At 43.7% G+C, this 25,229-nt stretch overlaps 1 protein-coding gene across 2 annotated transcripts in view; it reads right to left on the bottom strand.

Annotated features, from left to right (window-relative positions):
• Positions 1-18,946, bottom strand: part of Ano6 (anoctamin 6) — a 204,331-nt gene extending 185,385 nt beyond the window's left edge. Inside the window, exon 1 of one of the 2 annotated variants that reach the window (XM_045152432.1) lies at positions 18,822-18,946. In XM_045152432.1, coding sequence (XP_045008367.1) covers positions 18,822-18,894 — 73 coding nt within the window. In that variant the 5' untranslated portion in view covers positions 18,895-18,946. The remainder of the gene's footprint in view (positions 1-18,821) is intronic. The other variant, XM_012951190.2, reaches the window with a different exon arrangement.
• Between the last annotated feature and the right edge of the window lie 6,283 nt (positions 18,947-25,229).

Genomic DNA, 25,229 nt, shown 5'->3' with positions numbered 1-25,229 from the left:
TCCTGTGATGAAAGGAAGAATACACACTCAGTTCTCCTGGACCTGTCATAGTCACCAGTCACCCGTCACCAGTCATGTGGGAGGACAGGGAGCAAAATTAATGTACAGATTGGTTTTAAAGCCACAGAAAAACATCAAAATCTGAATTTCTTTTTTTTCTTTTGTAATTTGAGAGAGAGAGAATGGGCACAGCAGGGCCTTCAGCTACTACAAACAAACTCCTGACAGGTACATCCTCTCTTGCAACATTGCGCACTTGTGTCACTATGCGTCTGGCTTACGTGGGACCTGGATATTCAAACATGACTTCTCAGGCTTCACAGGCAAGCGCTTTAACCACTAAGCAATCTCTCCAGCCCTAATATTTGAATTTCTATACAAGCAAGTTATGAGGTCATTTTCCTCACAAATTCCCACTCAACTTAATGTTTGCTAATGAAACACTTTAAAGGTAACAAGACCTCCTGAAAGAAAAAAGTGAAGAATGCCTGTAGGGGGAAAATCTGGGTCATCCTTATCTCCTTATCTCCTTATCTCCTTCCCCCAAAGAGTCCTTACAACCTCCACATGGCTAGAGGTCAGAAATACCTGAAGGGTCCCTTTTCTGACTAAAGGAATCCTTCATGAGTCCCTCCCTAGATCTTTTCTTACCTAAAGGAGTTCCCCTTTCCTTGCAGAGATAGTTCCTTTTCCTGAAGGATTAAGATGCTGGAAAGATTGTCCCCTTTCCCAAAAAAACTGACCTCTTACCCAGAAACCCAGTATAGGGTGACTTCAGCCTTCATAAAAGACCCCAATCTGGATCTTCACATGGGTTTTCCTACTTCCTAGAATCCCACTCCTGCCTTTTCTTGCACGGCTCTGTATTCTTTCCTTAAACCCTATGATCTCGATGATAAAATCTTTCTAAACTTAACTCTCTATGGTCTATAACTGTTATTCTTCAAATTCATTAGATAAGAACCCAGGGGCTACAGACTCTGGAAGCACTGTGTGAGTGTCCAACACCCTAGCTCCTGAGTTATTCCCCTCATAAGCCAAGAAAGGCTCCATCATTCCCAAAGACTCCCTAAATTCACATATAACTAATTTTCTATTATAGGCAAGGCACTGCACAAGTTGCCAGATTACAAAAATAACTAGACCAAAAAGCACTTAACTTTAAATAAAAATAGAATTTAAAAAAGTATAATTATTAGTCTGCTACCTATAATAAAAGGAGAGTACTTTAAGGTTTAACTAAAAACACCTCTTCCATATAGTCTTATAATCCAAATACACTGGATTGATGATCCACAACATTAAGTCTCCAAAATATCATGGGACATTAAAATTAAAAAAAAAAAAAAAAGCTGGGCGTGGTGGTGCACGCCTTTAATCCCAGCACGTAGGAGGACTGCCATGAGTTCAAGGCCACCCTGAGATGACAGAGTCAATTCCAGGTCAGCCTGGACCATAGTGAGACCCTACCTTGAAAACCCCCCCCCAAAAAAAAAAAAAAAACAGGCACAAGAGACTGCATTCCACATGTTTCCATTTACATAAAATTCAACAGCTGCCAAAAATCAGTTTACAGGAGAAGCTATTCAAGTGCTCACCTAGACAGAGGACAGGAAGTTGACTTGACTGGGAACTAGGATGCTGGAAATGACCTCCACTTGTACTGAGATATAGTTCGGTCTCAGGTTATATAACTGATCAGTTAGCAGTGTAGATTACTGCATATCAATTATAGTTGTAAATATTAACCAAAAACACCACTGGACTATAAGCATTAGGAACAGAGGGTTCAGATGGAAAGATGGTAGAAAAGAAGATAATAGCTGTATCTCTTAATGCCTTCTCAAATGCACTGATAAAGATTCCCAGTTTAGGACTGGAGAGACGGCTTAGCAGTTTGCCTATGAAGCCTAAGGACCCAGGTTTGTTTCCCCAGTACCCCCATAAGCCAAATGCACATGGTGGCACATGCATCTAGAGTTTGTTTGCAGAGGCTAGAGGCCCTGGCATGTCCATTTTCATTCTCTCTTCTCTTTCTCTCTCATAAGTAAAGAAAAAAAAATTAAAAAACAAAATAAATTCTTTAAAAAAAAAAAAAAGAGGGCTGGAGAGATTGCTTAGTGGTTAAGGTGCTTGCCAGCAAAGACAAAGGACCCAGGTACGATTCCTCAGGACCCACGTAAACCAGATGCACAAGTTGACACATGCATCTGGAGATCATCTGCAGTGGTTGGAAGCCCTGGCATGCCCACTCTCTTCCTTTCTCTCTCTCAAATAAATAAATATGTTTTTAACAAAGATTCCCAGTTTGGAAGGAATCACACATATAATGGGTATAAAAATAATTCCAATATTATAGTTATATTACCTGCTAGATGTCAGAAAAATCCTACCAGGAAAACAAACAGAATTTTTTTTTAATAGCAAATGAAAAGAACTATAGCAAATGAAAACAAAGTAAGCCTTGAGTTCTTCCACAGGACTCTCGGTTGCCTTGGCTCATCATGGGGAAGAAACTCTGCAGGATGCTTCTCCAGAGTTAGGAGTACTCAGCATGAATAACTTGGGGACAGCAGGAGGGTCACCTGAGAGGCTTCCTTCCCCACCCTGGCAGGAATACTGATTCAAGGGTTTGGTTGTAACTCCCAGGCAAAATTGGCCACCCTTCTTCCCAGCCTAAATGACTCACAGCCCTCAACAAGCTCCTAAGAGGACAGAGAACCGGGTCCTGGCTGAGAAGGCCTGACTCATTTTCTTTCAGTTCCCTGTCTCTGAGGTCAGGAGAAGATGGAGTTCAGGGAAGAGCAATACCCACTCTCATTCCTCTTCTGTCCTCATAGAACTACTCACAACTGCTGAGATCAGAGAGGTCTCAGCACTGTCACCGCTTCAGCTTTCAGAATGAAGATGAAGAAACAAGCAACTGGAGCTCAAGTTTATTACCTTCCAAACCAGTGCCACTATGGGAGCCAGTGTACCAAGTAATGACAGGGCTCAGAACTTAACAACAGGACTACTTCAAAGTACATTAAAAGCCAGAAAAATCAATGTAGACAAAGCCTCTGTGTGGTGAATTCCCCAGTATAATGGGAATTATGAGCCTGGAAGCATATGCAGCGCTTCACACATTTGCCTTAATGTACATTTGAGTCTTGTCACAGGCCTGCTTTTAAAAGAGATGCTAATCTAATAGGGTCAAGTTATTTTTAGAATTATGAAAATAACAGCTGCACTGCTACCCATCCCCCACTGAGGGCCTTCCTCTGGAGATAGATGTGGATACTCGCAGTTCCTTTCTCACGGTGCTAACCTGGTTCCATTTCATTTTGTACAACCTTCAAATAAAATTTGCTGGAACTCGGCTGGTATATTTGCCTTCTCTGCCAGACTGCATTTCTGTCCTGTTTACTGCTCACTTACAAACACCTAGCCCAGTGCCTATCACACAGAAGGCACTGAACAAAATCCTGAAGGAATTTTAGTTTTTACTTTATTGAGACGGTAAATTTTTCTTTTAGAAAAAAGTGAAAGTGAAGAATGCCTTTGAGCCTGTAAGGAAGAATCTCTTTCTTTTCTCCTTATCACTCTTCCCCTAAAACCTCACTCACTGGAGGGTGTAAAGAGATATGCCTGGTCTCATTTCTTTCTTAGAAGAGAAAAAATATATATAAAGGCATCAATGTTTCCCTTTCTGAGAACCTGGCAGCACCCAGACACCTGGCCACTATGGGGACTGAACTAACCAGTTCAACCCCATCCCAAAAATTCCTTTTAAAGACCCAGTCTGGATTGCCAGGTGGGCTTTCCCATTTTCTAGGAATCCCACGCCTGGCCCCTCTTAGGCAAGAGCTCTGTATTCTTTCCTCCTCTTAAATGCTATTTCTATAATCTCTATAACAAAATCTTTCTAAACTTTACTTTCTGGTTTACAGGTTTCATTTGTCGAAATTCTTAAGAACCTAGAGTTATTGCCCACCAAAAGCCGAAATAAAATAAAATAAAGGTGTCAATACTCTCAATGACACCCAAACTCCCTTCTCATTATCCTTCATAGAATATAAAGTAAAAATGAAGGTGGGACCCATTCTCTCTGCTTCTATATACTGGCTTTAAAAAGCTTACATGACCCATAGAAACAGTTCAACCAATATTTATTGAACTACTAGAGAACATAAAGTAAGATCAGATCAATCCAGTGTTCTCAGCTAACTAAAATGTCTATGAGTGTGGCTTTAAAAAATAAAATCTGGGGGGCTGGGGACATGGCTTTGTGGTTAAGGCATTTGCCTGCGAAGCCTCAGGACCCCAGTTTGATTCCCCAGGACCCACGTAAGCCAGATGTGCAAGGTGGCACATGCGTCTGGAGTTCATTTTCAATAGCTGGAGGCCCTGGCATGCCAATTCTCTCTCTTAAAAAAAAGCAGCTAAGCTATCCCAGCACTTGGGAGGCAGAAGTAGGATTTCCATGAATTCAAGGCCATCCTGAGACTACATAGTGAATTCTAGGTCAGCCTTGGCTAGAGCGAAACCCTACCTCGAAAAAACAAAGAATAAAATAAAAAACAAAATCAGGGGCTTGATTTATGAAAATTGTTCAGTGCTAACAATCCACTCAAATCTGGGAGGTGGGGGTGGAGAATCAAATACATTAGTGGAGATCATGACTGAATTCTTCAAAGTAAGTTCCAGGAAGTATGAAACTATGCAACAAGCCAGGAAGCACAACTTAAGCAATCACAGCCCTTGGGAAAGCCATGATTATCCCACTGCTAAGAAGCCTTTTGCTATTTGCTTACCCTTAGCATGATGATGGCCTGTCTGCAAATGCTCATGTCTCCCCTATGATTTGTAGGCTGCAATGAGTCTGTTTTGAAGCGTGTGCCTAGTGATCACTAAACACTGCTTACATTTAAATGGAGGCTGGAAACATGAGAGGTGCAGCACCCTTCTACTGTAGAGGCTGGACTCCAGAGACTACACACCCTGCAATTCCAAGGGCTGGAAGTTAAGGGTGGAATTTAGGCTTGTATTGAAAAAGTCACTTTTATGACAGGCTTAATTATAAAGCAAATTACCTTAAACTCTACTTTACTTGGGGCTAAAAACACTTCATCCTTCCACTTTGTTTTCATGCCCCATGGACTGGGATGTCAAAGCTTTTCTCAGACCCAATGTTACTGGAGGGAAGCAGGGGTCAGCTCTAATGATGACACAGACAGAACCACCCAAACTTGTCAGTACACAAACGAGAGTGTTTTTATTCATATTTCTTGTCTGCATGTGGCACAGAGTTCATTTCAGATTGTCATGTGACTAAATTCAAAACAATTTAAATGGCAAGAGCAATCTTTGTGTGTTAATGCTCTCTATGCTATTAGTATGTCCTATATCATATTCACCTCTTTTAACTGCTTTTATTTAACCTCAAATGTTTCAACAGTCCTCAATTTTAAAAAAATACAAAATTCCTGAGTCTCATGGGCCAATTAAACACTTTGGAATTTTTCCTTTTAAACTAATCCAGCACTAGAATTAGTAAAGGTCAGGGCCTGGGAGATGGCTCAGGAGGTAAGAGCTCTGGTCACCCAAGCACGAGTGCTGAGAGGGCCTGGGTTCAATCTCCAGCATTCAGGTAAAAATCCAGAGTGGCCATGCATGCTCGTAATCCTAGACCTATGGAGGACTAAAGAGAAGAATCACTGGGGCAAGCTGGTCAACCAGTCTAACCAAAAACAGTAGCTTCAGGTTCACTGAGAAACTTTATTTCAAGGAAATAAAGCAGAACAGTGATGGAGGAGAACATGTGAACTTCTCCTCCTGCCTCCACACGCAGGCACATGGACACACACATCTGTAAGAAAGCTGTTACTTTCTCATTGCTGCAATAAAACACCTGACCAGAAGCAGCTTCTGAAAGGAAAGGGTTTGTTTCAGCTTACTGTTTCGAGGGGAAGTTTCTATCATGGCAGGGAAAGCATGGCAAGAGCGGGAAGCTGGTGTCAGGTCTTCACATCAGCATGAAAGGAGGAGAAAAGGCCAAAGAGCACCAAGCAGGGCTGGACTGTAACACCTCAAGGCCCGCCCCCAGTGACACACTTCCTCCTGCAAGGCTCCACCTTCCAAAAGCTCCAGAGTTTCCTAAACCACCAACTGGGAACCAAGCACTCAAACACATGAGCATACAGGGGACGTTTTATACTCAAGCCACCACAGATGCCTACACTATACATATACACATGATATATACACACACCACCACTATCATCACATGTATTGCACAGTACAAAAAAGTAAGGAATAAGTAAAAACTATACATATATATTAAAATATATATTTAACATATATTAAGTTTATATGAGGGCCTAAATTAAAGGTTTATATGAGTATAGAAAGTGTTTACTCTGCAAAAAGGACCTGAATTCATTCTCTAAAACCCATTTATAAATGTCAAGCACAGCTGGGCATGGTGGTGCACGCCTTTAATCCCAGCACTCAAGAGGCAGAGGTAGGAGGATGACCATGAGTTTGAGGCCACCCTGAGACGACAGTGAACTCCAAGTCAGCCTGAGCTAAAGTGAGACCCTACCTCAAAAGACCAAACAAACCTTAAGCATGACAGTACACACCTCTAATCCCAGCACTGAAGAGGTGGATCCCTAAGAGCTCACGGCTAACCAGTCTAGCCCAACTGATAAGCTCCAGGCCAGTGAAACACCCTGTCTTAAAAAGAGGTGGGAGCATTCCTGAAAATCATACACAAGATTATTCCTTAGCTTCACATGCATGCACACATATATGCATGCACATGTTGGCCCATACAAATACACATACACACACACACACAAACACAAAGAAAAATATAATAGTTATATGATTAGTATAAAGACCATTCCATAGACCTTAAGAGAAGATACCTTAAACATTTTAATTTGCTAAACAAAAAAAGATTTCATTTTTATACATCTTCCTTAGATACCAAAGTAGCATCAGCATACCATTTTCTTGCCTATCTTACTAAAATTATGCATTCAACATATTAACCTTGTTATGAAACTCCTGTACCATAAAATCTTGAATTTAAATGCCCCAATCACTTCTATTTCTCTATATTGTAGTTGTTTTCCAATGATTGTGACTATTACTGGTCTGTGGTCCAGGCGCCATCCATCATGGTAAATTAATCCTGTTACGGTACTGAATATTACTATCCTTCTTTCTACATTTTTCTGATGTAGAGATCAAATTTCCAGTTAGAAGTTTAGGCCTAAATGCTGGATACTATCCAAAGACCTCTTGTTTCAGTCATACTCACACACAGATTAGGAGTAAAGCAGTCTCCTTTCACAGTCAGTTAGTTAGGGACACAGCAGTTAGTTAGAGACACAGGTCCAGGAGAAAATAGATTAAAGGCTCTTGTGCATCTCTCAACTGTCCTATTAATCTTTAGACACTGAGCAATTCTATCTCCTCTCATTTATAGTCAATCCTCCCTCAGATGATCCTACAACAATCTAACTCCATTTATCATGCCACAGGGCCAGGAAGTCAACAGGAATAGACCCTAAAAACCCCTCTATGTGCCACTTCCGCCTAAAGAGTTAAACTGAGTTGCCACCAATCTCTTAAATGATTGTAGGGCCCTAACTCCTGAGAGGAGAACGTTGTAGATAGGCAGACATTAGGCTTACAGGTCACTGAAGGAAAGACCCTACTTTTTCTTTTCCTGGTAACATGAGAAGAGACACACATCCTTCTGGCCAAAGGAACAAAGTCCTCTGGTACTGGGAGCCTGTCACTCATTCACCTGGTGTTGCAGTCAGGTTCACATAACGGACAATAATCACCCAACCAAGAGCAGCTTTTGGGGAAAAAAAAGATTTATTTTTGGCTTATAGACTCAAGAGGAAGAAGCTCCACAATGGCAGGGGAAAACGATGGCATGAGCAAAGGCTGGACATCACCCTATGGCCAATATAAGGTGGACAATAGCAACAGGAGAGTGTGCCAAGGGGAAACTGGCTATAATACCGATAAGTCCTCCCCCAACCCTACACTGCAATCAGGAGGTGTTAATTCTCAAATTTCCATCAGCTGGTAACCTAGCATTGAGAAGGCCTAAGTTTACAGGGGACACCTGAATCAAACCACCACACCTGGTTAAGTGACCTCTTCACCTTCAGACATGCTAGAGATGGGAGGAATAGTTGCCCCCTTAAAAAGATAATATACTACACCCACAAAAGGCCCCTCTTTTGGTGTAGTCACTCACAGATTCTCACTGCAGAGCCAGTCTGCTTTTCTGTATCCTAACTCAGAAAGTCTAATTTCCTTAACATTTCTCTTTCTTTCTCTTCATTGCCAGTAGAAATCCAAAGCATGCTTGCCCTGATACTGGGACTTTTCCACCTTTGTTTCCCAGCTCCAAACCCCTGATCCAGCTACCTCCTCTCTCTTCCGGCGAACGCACCCACTCCCTCAGCAGTCTTTTTCTGTATTTTCCTCAATAAAGTCTTCTTTTGTCCCTCATGTCCTTGTCCACATTCCTTAAGTTTTCTTTGGTATGCAATATGAACTCAAGAGCCAGCCGTAGCCACTGGAGTCCAGCCCATCTGGGCCCATAAAAGGCCTTGGCAGGCTCAAAACCTGCAACAATGCCTCATAACTCTCCCATAGTCAGTACTTTTCCTATTTATTCACCCATTCAATGACAACGTTGTTTATTGCCTACTGTGTATGAGGCACCATGTTGCTCACTCAGGCCACAGTTCTCAAGATATTCATAGTATGAAACAAAAAATATTTTTAAAATGACAATTAGCTGTGTATATGGAAGGCACAACCTTGGGAAAAGTGAAACCATGACCCCACCCCCCCAAAAAAATCTAAACAGGTAGGCTAGCAAGATGGCTCAGTGGGTAAATTGCTTGCCATGCAAGCATAAGGACCTGAATTCAGACTCCCAGAGACCACATAAGAGCCAGAGGCTGTGGTGGATTTCTGTAATCCCAGCATATCTATGGGGAGATGAGAGCCTAATACGAGAATGTCCTAGAAGACCACCAAATGAGAGACCCTGCCTCAAACAAGGTAGAAGGTGAGAACCAATAATTAAAGTGTCCTCTGCCCTTCACATGTACACCATGGCACATTCAAGGAACACACACACACACACACACACACACACACACACACACACACATATGTATATATTCCAAACAGTCTAGGTTAAAACATAGGTAAAACTGCTATATAAAATGCATTCTAACATCAGGCCCATTTACAGAGGAGAGTCATGTTCACTGGAAGTTAGTGAATGGGCCAGAATGTTAACTTGCACCTATCTGGATGGTAATGAGTTTCTGTGTAGAACCAGGCTAAGTTATCTGAAAAGTCATGGCAAAAGAAGGATAAAGGACTCTTAGGATAATGATGCGCAAAGAAGGGCAAGGAGCTGACATGAGACAGACGACCACAGACCAGCGCAGGGGCTCATTGTTTAAGCATCACAGATGGTCAAACTACAACAGGATGCCAGTCTAAACACTTGGCCAAAATAAAGGTGAGACTGTGTAACAGATGACAGAAATAATCTTCCAACACAGGAAAGACTCCTCCTTTTCACTTCATATCCTAAATACATCTTGTAATATAACTTGGGTTTTCATCCTCACATGCTTTACCTGACCTGGTGCCTATACTTTGCTGAGTTTTGAAGAAGAAATTGGCAGGTCTGCTCCAGTACATGGTCTCATCTCTCTTTTCCAGATCCCAGTGTACACAGATTCCCAAAGCATCCCCACCACCCTGGAAATCAGTGCAGGGACAACATTGTGGCTAAGAAGTCTCTCAGAGACCTCAAGACAATCTCCAGATCTATAAGACACTTACAGACATGAAGGCTGAAATGGAAGCTCTCTGCATACATGAAGGCAGAGAACTCTAAAGTGAGCAGTGAGCAGAAAGATAATAGAGTGGACCCCCTCACAGCAGCCGCCAGACTGGCCTCCTTGCACTGAATCATGACCTTGCTTCCACATTTCCAGTACTAACAGAGGAGTCATGTGGAGTTCTGGTGAACCATGAATCTCACCACTAATCTTCATCTCCTCCTTCCCCTGTGATGGTCTAAAACTATTTTGTAATAATAGCTATCCACTTACTTGCATATCTCTTTCCTCATATTGTGTGCACATGGTGACACATGGGTGCTCACATACTTGGGTAAGAACTGTCTGATAGCAAGTGGAGGAACAGAATAAGCCACAGGGACCATGGATGGCCACATGCATCTTCTAGATGCATTAGGCCCCAGGACCTGGGGCTATGAGTCCCTGAAAGAGATGACTCAAAAAATGCTTCCTGTCTGAAGAACTGAGAATATAGAAGGGCAGGGGAGGGGGAAATACATACAATAATTATCTCTTGTAGAAACCACAGTCTATGTTTTTTATTTTGTGTGCATGTGTGATGTGTTTGTATGTGTGTACATATGTATATGGTAGCATGTGCATGTGTGGTCAGATGACAACCTTGGGTATCATACTCAGGTGAGCCATTAGCCGCTTTATAAGCCAGGGTATCTCTGGCCCAGAGTTCATTGATTAGGCTAGAGAACTGACCAGTTGGCTTCGGGGTCTTGCCTATCTGGCACCCCCAGTCCTGGGACTACAGATATTTTTGCATCGCCATGCCTGGCTTTAACATGTGTATTGAAGATCAAACACAGATCCTCAGGCTTAGGAGGCAAGCTCTTTACCAACCAAACTACCTCTCCGATCCCAGAAACCATAGCCTATTTATTCTTGAACTCCTTTACTATTAAATATGCCAGTTAGCAGCCTAGTGAATGACATGACTGTTCTTAGCCTGACAATTACTAAGAAGTTCCAGGATGTAAACAAGATACACAGCAGAACAAAACAGACAGCTGGGAAGAGGGGGAGGGTGGATCTAGCAGTCCCAGTGGTCAAGAATGAGGTTAACTATGACTGCCTTTTTTCTTTAAAAAGAATTTACCAAGCCGGGTGTGGTGGCGCACGCCTTTAATCCCAGCCCTGAGAGACTCCATAGTGAATTCCAGGTCAGCCTGGGCTAGAGTGAGACCCTACCTCGAAAAACCAAAAAAAAAAAAAAAAAAAAAGAATTTACCATGATGGTGATATTCTAACCATTCATGCACGTCTAAGAGAAAAGACTCCTCCTATCATTTACATGTCACCTTACAAACTCCCAGAAACAGGCTCAGACAGGCTGAGAAACCAGCCTCCAGTGACAAACTCTAGATCAGTACCAGGTACAAACTGACCACAAACTCAGGACACAAGTGTTCACTTCCTTACTTCCCATTTAACAGCAATGGCGCTGGGTACCTTTTAAGCTTACCTTTCTCCTTTATAATTTTTCTCTGTCCTCCACAGGATTTACTTTTGCCTGAATAAATCAAAAAGTTCTTATTAAAGTTGACTTTGCAGCCAGGTGCAGTGGCTCATGCCTTCAATCCCAGCATTTGGAGGAGAAACTGAACTAGGAGGATTACTGTGAGTTGGAGGGCAGCATCCTGGACCACAGAGTGAATTCCAGGTCAGCCTAAACTAGAGTGAGACCTTCCTTCAAAAAAGAAAAAAAAAAGTTTCCTTCTGTAGCAGCAGCTATGACCAATAAATTTGTACTGTCTTTCTCTATTCTTCATATAACCTAAAAAAATAGACAAAAGCTACTACTTTCTTTTTTTCAGAGTTATGTTTTATGTCTTATGTTTTATCTGACAAAAACACTCAGTGTCTATTTAGTAACAGAAGGAAACAAAATGATACAACAAATCAACTATTTCTAATCATTAAACTATAGTAAAATTTAACATTAAGGTTAAAATTATGTTTATATATAGGAGGTATTATTCAGAATCATTTTTCTCAAAAACAACAGAATCAGCAAAGAAAATGCTTAAGACTGTGTCTATGTGGAGCCACAAGAAATATTTAGCCATTAGCAAAGCCAAAGATTATTTTCATACATCTAGTTACAATGTCTAGAGATCATAAAAAATTCAATTATGTAAACAGAGCCTTGGTTTCTACCAAACAAGTTTTATAAATAAGCCTTTAATTTGCATAATTGTACTTTATAAAAGAACGTCTATTAACATGGCTTTGACCCAGAGGTAAAGTTCTACCAAAGTTAAAAGAAATATTACAGAGAGAGAATTTTAAAAGACCAATATCTTCCCCCCCCCCCATCCTAAGTATTTGTGTTTTTAAATAATGTGTGAAATGGTAGCCTTTCAATGTCCTAGAATAAAAGCATTAAATATAAAAGCAACATCTGGACCTCACAAAAGAATATATTTTCTTTCATTCCCATTTTTGGCTGCTAAATAACTTCCTGCAGCAAGATCTGTCAATTGGTATTCAGAAATGTAGCCAGGGCTCTAATAAGTAATGTGACTGTGAAAGCTGCCCATTAACCCTTCAACTTGTCTCTATGCAGAGTTCCATCCGATGCTCTGACTGGGAGTCTCTGATTTACTCTTTGGTCCAGGTCCAAATCACGAACCACTGTTGACATATTCACCTCCTATTCTTCAAGCTGCCTACTTCTTGGGATGGATGTTAATTAATTTAAGCTAAAATACTGAAAATACAAAAGTTTAGCAAAAGCAAGAAAAGAATAGTCATAGTAACTGAGAGTGTAGCTCAGTGGTACAGCCACTGCCCAGCATGCAAAAGGCCCAGGACTCCACAGTAGTAATGATGACGAGGATATAAAGCAATCATTAGGCTGCATTAAATCCCCATATTTCCTATCTTTTCTTAAGACCGACTTTTACATTTCCTTGGTTGAAGATAATTAGAAACAATGGGCTGTTTTTAATGTTGTCATCATTCTAAAACTAGCCATTTTTGCACAGACACAGCTCTGAACACATCTAAAGTGGGTCAGGCAGCTTAAATAATATAGCATGCAAATCTTCCAGGAAAATAAAATCCCATAACAAATGCTTTTTGTTATGAATATCTACTCTGTGGAAAGCATTATGATATTCTTACGTGGGATGTAACACTAACTAAGACAGAGCTTCTCTGGAGAGACTATAGCTTTTAGTTTAAATGGACTGAATTGGCAAGAATATAAAACACAAGATGGGGAATTTATCTCATGTATTAGTTACTGTCTCATTGCTGTGACCAAACACCTGACCAAAACCAACTTACAGATTTATTTCAGCTTATGATTAGAGCTTCATTGTATCATAACAGAGGAGGCATGGCAGGGTCACATTCAGTCCACAATCAGAAAGCAGACAGTGACTGGTGCTCAGCTACCTTCATTCAGTCCAATACCGTAGACCATGGATGGAAAGGTGCTGCCTATGGTTGGTGTGGCACTTCCAGGTTTATTAACTTGATCTAGAACTTGGTTTATTAACTTGATCTATTAACTTGATCATCACTATATGTCCAGAAACTTGTTTCCATGGGGATTGTAAATCCTGTCACACTGACAGCCGAGATTATCCATCACCACCAGTGAAAACAAAGTATTAAAGTGGACTTTTCTTCTTTCCCCAAGGTAGTGTCTCACTCTAGCAAAGGCTGACCTGGATCTCGCAAGGCAGCCTCAAACCCATGGTGATCCTCCTACCTCTGCCTCCTGAGTGCTAGGATTAAAGGCACATACCACCACACCCAGCAAAAGTGGAAACTTTTTTCATATTTTATTTTTATTTATTTATTTGAGAGAGAAAAACAGAAATAGGCAGGTAGAAAGAAAGAGAAAGAGAGAGAGAATAGGCGTGCCAGGGCCTCCCGCCACTGCAAAGAGCTCCAGATGTGTACACCCCCTTGTGCATTTGGCTTACATGGGTCCTGAGGAGTCGAACCTGGGTCCTTTGGCTTTGCAGGCAAGTACCTTAACCGCTAAGCCATCTCTCCAGCCCAAAAGTGGAAACTTTTATTAACATATACTGATGTTGATCTAGCCTGCTACAAATACTACTTTCAGAGTTCAATGTCATCCTTTAACAGGGCTATATTGTGGAATTATTTTCTCCTCTCACAAATGTCAGAATTAAAATCATATTTCTAATGGAAATCTCCATAGAGGGGTTGTCATAAAAGGAAAAAGGAAAAATAAATACAGAATGAATAGATGTGACCTCTCCAGCCCCTTGACAAAGCAGGCAGGTGGGGGAGGGAGCTCATTTGTCACATGGAAACACAGTGAGTCATGTAGGAGGAGACCAGGGATCTTTTGGAAAGTTAGAACATGGCCGTAAATCACCACAAGATGTGAACCTGAAAACCACAGGGTTAGAGACAGGAGCAAGAGAAATAACACTTTTTAAAAGAGAGACTTTCAGGGGAGCTTGCTGTTTTTAACTCTTATCCCCTTGGTGAAAACAATACACAGACGTACCTTGGGCCTAAAACAGGGCAGGTAATACCTAGGACAGAGAGGGCAGTGCCTGGTTTGCTCTCCGTACATCACTGTGCCTGTAGGAACACTCAGGAAGTCCCATTGCCAAAGCCACATTTCAGCATGAGCCTTCTCACTCCTCCAGGGCAGGGGTGCCAACTTCTCCATCTGATGAGTCCCTCTCAACAAGCTGATATGCTTTATCCTTGGCACATGACACACTCCTAGATTGCTGCAATAATCACAGACTAGTGCAGTTACTGTTCGCATCTCTGTGTTCTCCCCAGTTCCCTTCCTAGAGATCAGGGGTGTAGAACCTAGCAGAGTACCTAGAGGAAACATGTGGACTCTGCATTTTTCAAATATATAACTAAGGGTATCTCAAAGTGCCACAGAAGAGATCCTACGAGGGCTATACAACGACTAAGTATTATTTTAAACAAACTATTAAGAATTAATGTGCCAGGAAAAATGACATGCACCTATAATCTCAATGCTCAGGAAACTGCCTATTAAATCTGCTTTCTACATTCTGGCATAAGTGAAATTCCTGTACTGTTTCATAAGAGGTAGAGATGTTGAATCAAGTCGCTGGTAACTGGTGGTGGAGAAGCACCAAAGACACTCTTTTGCACACCAGGTAGGGGCAAGTTCTCCTCCAAGAGCTTGCAATGACAGGTGGCCTCCACCAGGATACTTCCTGGCACAGCAGCCTGGGCAAGAACTGATTCAGGAGACAAGTAGCCTCGTGCAAAAATGCTCTATGCCAACATGCCGCCTCATTAGCAAACCATTTAGGCATAGTTCCTGGTGGTTGTGAGTTAAGCAAACAAGACTCCATGATGAAATTTATCATCTTTGTTTTCCCAAATGGGTTCACTCCAAGTAAGGAGGCAACACTGGCTTGTAAGTACTGAATAGTACTTAAGTTCAGGAATAAGCAGAACTCAGTATTTGGCTAAATGGACATGCTGTGTCCATCAAAGTGCTCTCTAGACATGTATGTTTCTGCCCAGATTAGTGCTGCTCTCAGCTTTGGTCAGAGAACCTTCTTTTTTTAAAAAAAATTTTTTTTAATTTTTTATTTGAGAGCGACAGACACAGAGAGAAAGACAGATAGAGGGAGAGAGAGAGAATGGGCGCGCCAGGGCTTCCAGCCTCTGCAAACGAACTCCAGACGCGTGCGCCCCCTTGTGCATCTGGCTAACGTGGGACCTGGGGAACAGAGCCTCAAACCGGGGTCCTTAGGCTTCACAGGCAAGCGCTTAACCGCTAAGGCATCTCTCCAGCCCGTGAACCTTCTTTTTTCAGCAAGAGATGGATACTGGGGAGACTCAAAACTTATCAAGTGCTAAGAATAGTGACTGAGTGCTCAGCACTAAATGAGACATCTATATCAGCTTCCAAGGCTCAGGAACATTGCAGAATAGGGAGCAGAAAGAACATAAGCACCAGAGGATGGGCTGCTGTGGAACACTGTTTTTTTTTTTCTTTTTTTTTGGACATAACATGGCCAACACATTCATGAGCTCACAGTCCTGCACATGATTGGGCCCATCAACATGCTGTCATAGATGGTGAAGGAGCTGATGAGGAAGTACTGACAGTTAGTTAATGACTGCTGGGGGAGGAGACACATTTTCTTCTGTGGTGTAGCCACAAAGTTGCCATCCTCTGGTTACATAATCCACCCCCCTCCCACACACACACATACATCCATGATCACGTAGGCAACCTTAATTAGACTCAGTGGGTCACAACAAAAAGTCATCAATGTAGAACTGGGACAAGTTAAGAAGAAGAAAGAGTTCAGTGGGAGGAAATGGAGGAACAAAAGAAGCTAATGGGAGGTGAATATGATCAAAGAACATGATATACGTGTATAAAAAGTGTCAATAAATTTTTTTTAAATAAGAACCACCAAGACTGGGCTGGGGAGGTGACTCGGTAGATGAAGCTGATGCCGCACAAGCCTCATGCCCTGAGTTGCCAGAGTTCAGATCCCCGAACCCAGGTAAAGCCAGATGCTGCAAGCGTCTGGAGTTCGGTGGCAGGGGCTGAGGGCCCCTGGCATGCCAATTCTCTGTCTGTCTCTCTCGCTCACTGTCTCTAAAAAATAAATAGATAAAATATTTTTTTTAATCTCAGAGAGCAAGCAAGAGAGAGAGCACACATGCAAAAGGAAGAGGCAAAACTCAATGCTAAAAAAGCTCTTCATCCCAGTCTACAAGAAGGCATATCTTTTTTTGTTGTTGTTGTTCATTTTTATTTATTTATTTGAAAGTGACAGAGAAAGGGAGGAAGGGAGGAAGGAATGGGCTCACCAGGGTCTCCAGCCACTGCAAATGAACTCCAGACACGTGTACCCTCTTGTGCATCTGGCTACCGTGGGTCCTGGGGAACGGAGCCCAGAACTGGGATCCTTAGGCTTCACAGGCAAGCGCTTAACCACTAAGCCATCTCTCCAGCCCAAGAAGTCATATCTTCATATATGTAATGACGATACAATCAGGGACCATCATATCTAGTTAATACCTTTTGCAAAATTAGTCCATTAGCTAATACCAGGGCCTTGTATCAAAATAACTCCTATTCTGAATTACACAGGTAATATTTTTAAAAGATGTAAGAGAAATGTTCAATATTGAGTTTAAACTATTATACAGCTACTAGATGTGACAAGTGCTAGAAGCAAAACAGTCATGAGCTTTAACATTACAAAACTGGAGGCAGAGGTTAAAATTGTAGGCTTCATTTCACCACAGCCTCCTCTTCCACAGATGGAAATTACAATCATTTTGTAATAGGCTGCAAACTACTCTCAGCCTACTTCCGGTAACCTTTTTACAAAAGCTAATTTTATAATGACATAGACTTTTATAGGCATAGTAAAATATTTTCTGGTATAAGAAAATCACTCAACCAACATTAAGCTTGTGTTTCAAAAGGGAACAAAAATATGCCTCAATTTATTTAAATATTTGTTCCACGACATGAAACATGTTATCTACCATTTACACTAAAGCATTAACATGAGTAGTGTCTGGAGGGTGGAGCAGGAAGCCGCAGATATCTCAGGAATTAGTTCTATAGCTTCATTTGATAGCACAAGCATGGATTGCATCTGTCATTACAAACAAAATGAGCTTATTGCCATGCTCTTAAGATGAGTTTTATGATCCTTACCAGGTAAACAGACTAAATTAGTTTTTCTTTCTAAATTGAAATCTATTAATGGCACCAAGTAGAAGCCTTGTGATAATGACCATTTCCACCTGGACTTGGTCCTCACCTGTAACCCTGCATATGGTGATGCCTCACCATGACAGACAGGGATACTCTCCTAGGAAACAGACTGTGCTAATTTTATTGTAGTTTTTTTAAACGTTGCTCCCAAGTCTGGTATACAAACAATCTAGATTTACTATCAAATGTCACTAAATACATCACTTGCCCACCAGCCTGGCCACATTGGAAAGATCCTTAAACCGCATAGATCTTGCAAATCTGAAAACTTGGGCTTGAAAGGGTGAGACACTAAAAAAGTCTGCCTGTGAGCGCCACTTATGTGTCCTATAAAAAAGACCACTATGTGCTCCCTCCATAAAGATGAGCACCTGATGAATTGCTCTCCAGTGAATGACAGGGAACACTAGGCGGTGGAATGTAACCTCTCAGAAATCTGCCCTTGGACGAGGGGTTTACCAAATTCCTTTCATTTGGATGACCCGTGACTAAAGCATGAAAGGAAGAAAAACCACACCCAATTCCTGAAATTATAAAAGAGAAAGTTGTCCGACAAGAGGACTTTAGGTGGCGAGATGAAACTGTTCGGTTTTAAAACGGAGTTGACAGCAGGAGCCTGGGTTCCAGAACAGACCCTGGGGGGACCCAACCCGTCTTCCACCGGGGCCCTGCGCCATCCCCCGCAGTGCTCTCCCCTCCCCGGGAACCTGACTCCCCTCCTCCCGTCCCTAGTGTTTGCTTTTGTTCTTAACCGGCTCTGGCTCCCCGTAGACCCGGAGCAGGAGCGGGGGGCGAGGCTAGCGGGCGAGCTCCGGGTGGGCGACGCCCTCGCGGGTGCCGCGGGCTCTGCGGGAGCGGGAGCGGGAGGAGGAGGAGGCGCCCCAAATCAGTTCCCGGAGCTGCTCCGCCCGGCCTGGTCTCCCGCTCGGCCCGGGGTTCAGGTGGGTCCCGAGCCCCGGCGCCCCGAGCTCCAGGAACCGACCCAGAGCTAGCGTCAGAGCGGTGACTTCCGCAGCGGCGTCCCGGGCGGGGACCGAGGCGCCCCGCACGCGTCCCGGTGCCTCCTCGGAGCTCGGGGCCCGCCGGCGGCCGGGGTCCCGGTTCCTCCGCCCCGCGCGGCCCCGATTGCCCGCTGGCGGCCGGGGGCGCCTGCCACTCACCGATATCTCCATCCTCGTCGTCGTCGTCCTCCAGCTCCATGTCCAGCAGGACGTTCCTGGTCATCATCTGCATGTCTCCCCGAAGGCGGGGCGCGGGGTGCACGGCGGGGCCGGGGCGGCGCGGGGTGCACGGCGGGGCCCGGGGTGCACGGCGGGGCCGGGGCGGCGCGGGGTGCACGGCGGGGCCCGGGGTGCACGGCGGGCCGGCCGGGGCTCGGGGCCGCTCCGCTGCGCTCAGCCCGCGCTCGGGAAGCCCAGCGGCGGCCGGCGACTGAGCATGCCCAGAGAGGCGGCTGCCGCTCCCGCCGAGCGATCAAACTTGCCCGGCTCGAGGAGGCGCCCGGGAGGAAGTCGGCGGCGGGCGGGCGGGCGGGCGGGAGGGAGTCGGCCGGCGTCCTGCGCCCGAGAGAACTCCGGAGCCCGGGGCGGGGACGCGGGGCCTCCCCACTCCTGGCCCCGCACCCGGCCGCTTCCTGTTCTAAGGTCTGTCCCGGACACACGCCCCCGGGGCGTGCTCGGTCAAACGAGACAAAGTCTATCGGTGCAGGGGGGGGGGGGGCGCGGCTGCGGCAGACACCCGCAAGGAGAACGTGCGTGCTCAAAGCTTCAAGCCAGCCGTCCTGACCCGGGACTGGGACGGACGTGCGATGGTAAAGTGACAGACTACACCGGATGGCTGAGGCGGGTGGCGGGACTTGGCGATAATACGCCACCAGAGAGATGATCTCAAGACACAAAACGCCGGAGGATTTCCGCCTGAGCTGGCCTGAGGGCTGGAGAGGCGCCCCGCCCCCACCCAGGAGGTCCTCAGCACAGGTGGGCTCTTCTAGGACAATGTGGAAAACCAAGAAAAACGAAGTAATGAAAGAAGTTCAGTCTGAATAAAAGAATGCTTTACTTTTATTTTTTAAAAATAAAAATATCTTAATTACTTATTTGTAAGCAGAGAGGAAGAAAGGGCGCGTCAAGGCCTCCTGCCACTGCACACTGCAGATGCATGCTCCACTTTGTGCATCTGGCTTTAGGTGGTGTGGTAGTTTGAATAGATGAACCCCAATATATTCAGTGTTTTATTAGTTTGTAGTTTGCATCTGCAGCCACGTGGCCGGAGGCAGTGTTACTGGGTGGATCTTAAAGTGTGGTGGTGGGTTTGGGATTCCAATCTAAAGATAAAGTGTGCCTACCTGGAGTTCCTAAAGTGTGCTGTACTGTGTGGCTTTTGGCTTGTGCTTCTCTGCTTGGACTTGTGAAGACAGGCCAGCTTCTTCTGCCATGATGGAACTTCCCCGGGATCCATTAGCTTCAATAAATATCCCTTCCTCCATAACTGTGCCAAGTCTGGAAGTTCATCTCGGAGAACCTGAAGTTGTCTGCTACACGTGGGTCCTGGAGAATCAAATCCCAGAGGTCAGGCTTTTCAAGCAAGTGCCTTTAATCTCTGAGCCATCTCTCCAGCCCCAAGAATGCTTTCCTGAAAACCAAAGGGAAGCTATCGAACAAATACAAAGGGATGTGTGCTCATAAGAAGCAGCTAGCCTCCAGTTTCACTGTGGGTTTCTCAGACTCCAGTGTCTCCAGAGCTGTTCTCAGAGATGCTGGTATAAATTTGATGTTTCAAGGGGGCAAGAAGGCTGGGGCTTTGCTCCATGGTAAAATACCAAAGTTATACTTATTGGGGTGGAATGCTCTTCACTGAAACTTTCTTTCCACTGAAGTACCAAGTTTTTACAATGACACTAAATCTATGCATTTATTCTTTGTATAGTTATCTTTTTTCCCCTTCAATGCTAAGGATCAGACTCAGGGCCACAGACATGCTTTCCCACTGACCTAAACACCCAGCCCTCATACACTTATTTTTAATGTCCTCACATGAAAGAAAGAAAACATTGAGATCGATCTTAAGTAGACTGTAGCCATGGATATGCACTAAAAGATGAAAATAACCTTGAGAAAATAGTCAGATGCTGGGCATGGTGGGCTCAACCTATAACCCTTGCACTCAGGAGATTGAAGCAGAAGAACCTTGAATTCCAGGCTACTTTATGAAATTAACCTTAAGAAAATATGCAGAAGCTGGGCATGGTGGCTTAGGCCTAGAACACTGGCACTCTGGAGGCTGAGGTAGAGAGGACCTAGCTAGGTTGAGGCTAGAGAAAAACCCTGCCTGAGAGATAGGAAGGGTGGGAGGAAGAAATGGAGGAAAGAGAAAAGAAAAGGGAAGGAGAAAGGAAGAAAGATGGGAGGAAGGAAGAAAAGAGAAAGGAAGATGGGAGGAAGGAAAAGACAGATGATAGATGTTTTCAGTAAAGATAGTCAAGACAGAAAGAAGGAAAGGCTTGGGGAATAAAGGAATGAGAGAGAGCCAAACACAGCTCCCACCTAGAGTCCCAGCACTGAGAAGGTTGAGGCAGGATTTTGAGGCCAGGGTGGGTTACATAGTGAATTCCAGGACAGCTGGACTGCAGTCAGAGGGAAGGGGAGTTGAGAGGCAGAGACAGACAGACACACACATATTGATTTCTGGACAATCTCCAGGACTTCGCAGTTGTCATTTAGCAGATGCTTACACCAGGCTTTTCATGTGCTAGGTACAGTTCTAGACGTTTACAAACATCCAGTTTTTCCATGTCACAACCACCCATCATTCCCTATAAGAACTCATGCAGTCTTACAATTTAATTTAAACTAATTCTGTTAGTATTTAAACAGTGAACCCCACAGGGTACTATACTTAGAGGGTTTTAACACCAGGGGATTTAATGGTGTGTGGTTGCCATCTTGAAAATTTTAATAATATTGTCTTGAGTGTTTATTTTGACATTGAAATCTGGTGGGACAGTGTCTCCATGCATGTGCAATACAGCTTCCTGTCCTTTCTCTGCTTCCCTGGAGGGGGTTCCCTAGTCGCAGCCCTGCCTATCCTCCTCAGCACGCCCACAACCACAGTGACACCCTGTTCTCAGAGGGAATCTGGGCACAGGTACAGAGGTCAGACTCCAGTGCTGGCGACCACGACATCCTGGGGGTGAGGCATGGGAGCAGCTGTCCCTGCCCTCAGTTAGCAATACTACAATATATCCGGTGTGGAAGCCTAAGTGAGAAAGAACGCCCACACATGCTGGAGCACAGAAGTTGCAATCTCTTTGAGGTTGTGTATCATGGCCCCTCCACCCACTTGACAGCAGATTGCAGCCAAAAACCAGGGGAGATTCCTGGCTCTACTCTGCCCCTTGTGACCAAAGCAGTTTCTAGTCTTGGAACTAATGAGAGGGGGACACACTACTTCTGGGCTATATATGCTCTTTCAACAAAGGATCTTAATTATTTTCTGTCATTCTGTCTGTCTTGGTGTATGTGTCTGTCTCAGTGTATGTGTGTCTATGTATGTGCATGTTCATTTGTGTGTGTATGTGACATGCTGCATGTGTGGAGATCAGGGGACTTTTGGAGGCTGGTCCTCGCCTTCCTCCTCTGTTTTGGAGAAGGGTCTCTTGTACACCACTTAGTTCTCTAGGTTAGTTGGTCCATGAGCTTCTGGAAAATTCTCCTGTTTTCACCTCCCAATTCTCTGTGGGCATACTGGGATTGCAGAAACCTACCACAGCTGTGGACTTTTTACAAGGGGCCTGGGGATCCAAACACAGGTACTGGTACTTGCTCAACAAGGGCTTTATCCATTAATCAATCTCCCCAGTTCATCTTGCACTGAGTCCTGAAAATTGGACATCTGGTCCTTATTCCAAAAGCTTTACTTGCAGGCCAAACCTCTGTTCTGTGGTGGGTGGGTTATTTGTCTGAATGCTAGACATCACCTCTTGTTTGCTTCTTAAGTATTCCAAATCTAGCTGCTCCAAACCAAGTATACAGCTGGTTCCATAAACTAGCAATCTTAAGAATGAAAAAAGCTAACTAATAAGCCAAATGAAAGCACGTTTCAAGCTGGTTCCATGGGGTAGAATCAGGTTGAGTCCTGCTTTTCTCTCCTATCTTCCATAGCCAACCAATTACTAAATCCTGCTGCACTCCACCCCTACCTATCTCAAACGTATCATTTTTTGTTACATATTGTGGGATTGGATGTCATTTTAGGAAAGACCTGGAGAAACAAAAGGCTAATAATTACATGCAACATTCTGAAGGAACAGAAGCTTGGAGAGAAGGAAAAATAAATGTAGATATTCCAAAGAGAACTAGGAAAGACGATATGGATTGTAGAAAACTTCAGATACAATGACTTAGAGTAGCAATTAATATGTCTGATCTCAGTCTCAGTGTGAGTGCCTTTTCATAATGGTAGTAGAATTCTTGGATTGCTTCTGATAACATAGAACACCATTTTAACAGAGGGAACAAAGAACTATAAGAATTTTAGTATCTACTCGATAGTCATATGGTGTAGAAAGAAATTTCCATGAGACACTCTGCATGCCATGGATCAATACAATTTTTCTCTTTCGAGATATCACTGGCAAGAAAATTGGAGGCATTAAGAGCTCCATTAGAGCTGCTTGTGGTGGCGCAAGTCTATAATCTCCATTCCTGTTTGCTGCCTATTGGTGTTGGCTTGCTACAGTTGTTTTCTCTGCTTGGATCTATGGACATAAGCAGCTTTATCCACCCTTGATGGAACGTTCCCTATATTTGTAAGCTGAAATAAACCTGTTCCTCCCATAAACTTCAACATCCATTTAAAAATCAGGTTTTTTTCTTACTGTTATGTGAATTGTTCATAAGCCTCCCCTTAAATTAATCTATAATGTGCAGCTAGCCCTCTGAGTATACAGTTCACTGTCCTCTCTGTTGATCACATGCTTAGCTGTGCAGAAGCTGTTAGTTTCATGAAACCTCACTTCTCTGGCTTTTTTTTTTTCTTTTATTGCTTTGCTTTTGGGTTCCTATCCAAGAAATTGTTGTCTAGCCAATGTCACAATCTTTTCCCTTGTGCATTTTTCTGGTATTTTTGGGCTTCAGGTCTTATGCAGTCACTTTGAGGTGACCTTTGCATATGGATCAACTTTCCTTCTTCTGTATGTGAATATCCAATTGTCCCAATAGCATATATGAAAGAGATTGTCCTTTCTCATTGTGTGTTCTTTTACATTTGTCTAAAATCAACTAACTGTAAGTGTGTGGATTTATTTCTGTGATATCTGTTCTATTATGCCAGCATTTTGCTTTGTTTCTGAGATAAAGTCTCATTTTTTAGCCCTGGCAAGCCTACAACTTGGTATATAGACCAGGCTGGGCTTGAACTTGTAGCATTCTTGCTGCCTCTACTTCCTTAGTGAGTAGCTCACGCTCTTATTTTCTTAGATAGCTGAGTCAAAGCTGGGAATGTAAATGTAGCTCAGTCTTGGAGTCTTAAATTCAATCCTCTACCTGAATAAATTAAATAATTGGCTGGAGAAATATGTTTGCTCATTAGCAGGAGTGAGAATTTGGAAGATCAATGCAGAAAGATGTGGAATATTTTCCTAGGATATCGGGAAAGCAGATGAATCACAAGATAGAAAAGGGTGAAATCAAAAGCCCACATGATATCATGAAATATAGTGAACTTATCAGGATGGTCATGTGGGGTTTTTTTGGGGGGGTAAGGAGGTGTTTGGGGGATGTTTTCCCTGACACAGGCCACATCTCAGATATGTATAAGAAGTAGGTGGGGGCTGGAGAGATGGCTTAGCAGTTAAGGCACTTCCTTGCAAAGCTAAAGGACCCAGGTTTGATTCCCCAGGACCCTCATAAGCCAGATGCACAAGGTGACACATGTGTCTGGAGTTTGTTTGCAGTGGCTGGAGGCCCTGGCATGCCCATTCTCTCTCTCTTTCTCTCTCTCCCCGTTCTCTCTCTCTCAAATAAATAAATAAAAATTTTAAAAAAGAAGTATGAAGTGGAAGGATGGCTTAGCAGTTAAGGCATTTGCCTGCAAAGCCAAAGGACCCAGGTTTGATTCCCCAGGACCCATGTTAGCCAGATGCACAAGGGGGAAAATGCATCTGGAGTTTGTTTGCAGTGGCTGGAGGCCCTGGCATGCCCATTCTCCCCCCCCCCGGGTCAAATAAATAAATAAAATATTTTTTTAAAAGAAGTAGGTGGACCTTTCGATATAACCAGGTGTTGCAGTCAGGTTTGCATTGTTGATAGAAATCACCCAACCAAGAGCAGCTTGTAGGAAAAAAGGGAGGTTTATTTTGGCTTACAGGCTCGAGGGAGGGGAAGCTCCATGATGGCAGGGAAAACAATGGCATGAGCAGAGGTGGACATCACCCCCTGAACAACATAAGAACAACAGGAGAGTGTGCCAAACACTGGCTTGGGGAAACTGGCTATAACACCCATAAGCCTGCCCCCAATAATATACTCCCTAGAGGAGGCATTAATTACCAAATCTCCATCAGCTGGGCA

This window comes from Jaculus jaculus, chromosome 6 (genome assembly GCF_020740685.1).
Source record: "Jaculus jaculus isolate mJacJac1 chromosome 6, mJacJac1.mat.Y.cur, whole genome shotgun sequence".
Classification (NCBI taxonomy): domain Eukaryota; kingdom Metazoa; phylum Chordata; class Mammalia; order Rodentia; family Dipodidae; genus Jaculus; species Jaculus jaculus.
This window is presented reverse-complemented; position numbering and strand designations above follow the sequence as displayed.